The sequence below is a fragment of the Cyprinodon variegatus genome, unplaced genomic scaffold (assembly GCF_000732505.1).
Source record: "Cyprinodon variegatus isolate N-32 unplaced genomic scaffold, C_variegatus-1.0 Scaffold95, whole genome shotgun sequence".
NCBI lineage: Eukaryota > Metazoa > Chordata > Actinopteri > Cyprinodontiformes > Cyprinodontidae > Cyprinodon > Cyprinodon variegatus.
In genome coordinates, this window is record NW_015150548.1 from 123,618 (window position 1) to 126,581 (window position 2,964).

Genomic DNA, 2,964 nt, shown 5'->3' on the forward strand with positions numbered 1-2,964 from the left:
TATTTCACATTTTGAGAATTGGTAAAAAGATCCTTTTATTTTATTCTCTCTCTTTTGAAGAATAAAGCCTTCTGAAAGGCCGCGGACTGATATGGGTCTCATAAAAGCCTCCAGCTGCTCACAGGAGGAAGCTTCAATGAGAAAAAAAAAATCAAAGGCAGCTTAAATGTTTTTCAAGCTCAATTTCAACGTCACAAAGTGGTCATAACAAATGTGTACCAGAAAAAAAATTATATATATATTTTCTGGATTAAGTGAAAGAGACATAAATCCAAGATTTACTCCACTGTGTTTTTAGAAAAAAATGCTTAAAGGGTTCCAGTGAAAGCACCAACCTTGCAGCCATGAGCAGAAATGATTCTGAGATCAGCAGGAATCCTGTCTCCACCTTTCACTTCCACCAGATCGCCGACCACCACCTCCTCGGCGTTGATGCTCTTCTTCTCGCCATCACGGACAACCAGGGCTTGCTGCAACACCAGATATTTTTAGCTGATGGGTTCAGATGATCATACTTCCATCCAGAATCAATGGATTCATTTGAATTTGATGGAGGAAGCACCTGAGGAACCAGGTTCTTGAAGGAATCCATGATCTTGGAGCTTTTGGCCTCTTGGTAATATGAGAAGCAACCAGTGATGATGACGACAGCAGAGAGCACAACACCAAGGTACAGCTGGAGATGGACAAACGGCAGGTTTATTACGGTGGAAATTCTGTTTTAGTATTGATGCAAGCAAAGAACACATTTTATAAGATGAAAATTGTAAAAGTTTAATCTAGATTTGAAGATTTGGAAAATGTTTTAAAAAACTTTGCTGCTTTTTTTCCCTCCAAAATTCTGTTTTTATTTTTTCAAATTGCCTTTGGCAGGTCATATTTTCTTCCCTCCAAGCTGCTAAGTTTGATCAATACGTCATTAATTATGTAAAGCAGACAATAGAAATGCATCTTTGCTCCGCACTCCACAGGAAAATTATACAATTTGTAAAAATCTATGAAAAATAGAATGAAAAAGGGTAGAAATCTGTGAAATTAGAAAAAGAAAAAAAAAATCTGAGAAAATTGACTTTTATGCCGACCCTTTTCCCAGATTGCATTTTTTTTGCTTTAAATTTTAATTTCCTAAAGGTGTTCTTCATTTGCAACAATAATGGTTCATAATTTAACTCCAGAATGAATCAGAAACTTTTCTTTTTTTTCTCTCCATACATTATCGTTTGCAGGCTCGTCTTCCATGGCGGCCTGAATCCCATAAGCCAGGAAGCAGAGGACGGCTCCGGTCCACAGCAGCATGGAGAAACCGCCAAACATCTACAAAACAGAGCAATCCAGTCTAAAAAAAGGAGCTCAACTCAAAATCACATGGACCATTAGTGTCCAGTGTTACCTGCTTGCAGAATTTCACCCACTCCGGGGTGGTGGGAGGCGGCGTGAGGGCGTTGGGCCCATCGCGGGCCAGAATCTCAGCAGCTTTCGCACCAGTCAGACCCTGAAATAAAGCAGATCCGATCACACGTGGTTAAATCCTCCTGCGGTTCAGCTTGCTTCGAGGCGTCAAGTTCTCAGTAAGTTTCATCATCTTTGTTTATGAAACGTGTTGAGGCCCAGAGGGGACGGCAGGCGCTTCCTGTCACCTGGCTACACGGTGTCTACAGAAGAAACGCAGCTAAGGGAAGGATCCAGAGGGGAAACAGCATCACACAAAATAACTGGACTGCAAAAACTGGTCTAAAATATGTTCAAATGTCTTCATTTAAGCAAATTAATAAGATAATCTAATCTAATCTACTAATGAATCGGTACTTTTGCCCTTAATCTTAGATGCTACCCACTTCAAAGCAGATCATTTACTTTTAACACATTTTAAATCAACTTATTTCATTTGCAAATTGTCCTACCTGCTGAAATTAAGAGGAAAACTCACTAGTTTAAAAAAATAATATAACATACCTTGCACTGCCAAACATATAGACTTTAATTAGAGGCACTTGATCAAGTAGTGTGCATGCTATTTTGGGAAGGACACCTTTGGAGTTAATCAAGATGTCTCCATCTTTCCTGTACCAGAAGTACAGATGGCTCTTCAGAGAAAAGGACAAAAACAGCCACCAATTGGCTTAAAAGAAAGGTTGGCTCTGAAACTATATTAAAAAAAAGTTCTGACTAAGATACATGATTATTATGATTTACTAAAAAGGATCAGAAGTGAAATAAAAACATGGATTTTTGCTTTATTTCTTTCTAATTTTGATATTTTAACAATAATTAAATACTTGCATATCTACTTGATCTTTTTTTTGTACGTTTCTTTAATGATTCAGAGCAGCGTTCAACTCCTTTATCTTTTGTGTATTAGTTTTTAAAGTCTTTCATAAAGAGGCAGTTTTCCAGCATTTTCTTTATGATGGCAGCTCATGAACAAAGCAAAGAGCTCAGTCTGCCATCAAGTGGTTTGATTTCATTAAGAAAATAAGGATACCATTTAAAGAAAAAAAAAATGCTAATAATAAACATATTTCAAACTCTAATTCTCACTAGAGATGCACCAAACTGATGTTAAAGTTTGGATTTGGAAGAAAACCATTGATTTTCCATTGATAGATGATGAGCTCAAATCAAAGGGGCAGATCTATTGAGTCTTTTTCTATAACATTAAGTTATGATAAAGGTATAAAGGACGGTCTTTTATTTCCAGGTGGATCATCTAAATAAGCGGTCCTCCTAACTGTCAATCATTCTGGTGATATTAGCTATCTTTTTCTGCGCATGTGCACTTTCAGATGTATGTCTGTGGCGAGCTATGGTTTCAGACTAGGGATGTGTATTTTCACCAAAGCCCTAAATTGATTCGATTTCGATTCATACGGTCCTAAATGGATTCGATTTCGATTCATACGGTCCTAAATGGATTCGATTTCGATTCATACGGTCCTAAATGGATTCGATTTCGATTCATACGGT

The 2,964-nt window shown here is 37.5% G+C and overlaps 1 protein-coding gene across 3 annotated transcripts in view; it reads right to left on the bottom strand.

Annotated features, from left to right (window-relative positions):
• Positions 1–2,964, bottom strand: part of LOC107084232 (sodium/potassium-transporting ATPase subunit alpha-1) — a 49,259-nt gene that overhangs the window by 8,440 nt on the left and 37,855 nt on the right. The window contains exons 4-7 of one of the 3 annotated variants that reach the window (XM_015373964.1): positions 1,391–1,492; positions 1,213–1,314; positions 563–676; positions 336–470 (exon numbers count right to left, since the gene is read on the bottom strand). The exons of the other annotated variants lie outside the window; for them this stretch is intronic. Coding sequence (XP_015229450.1) covers positions 336–470; positions 563–676; positions 1,213–1,314; positions 1,391–1,492 — 453 coding nt within the window. The remainder of the gene's footprint in view (positions 1–335; positions 471–562; positions 677–1,212; positions 1,315–1,390; positions 1,493–2,964) is intronic. 3 annotated transcript variants of the gene reach the window in all.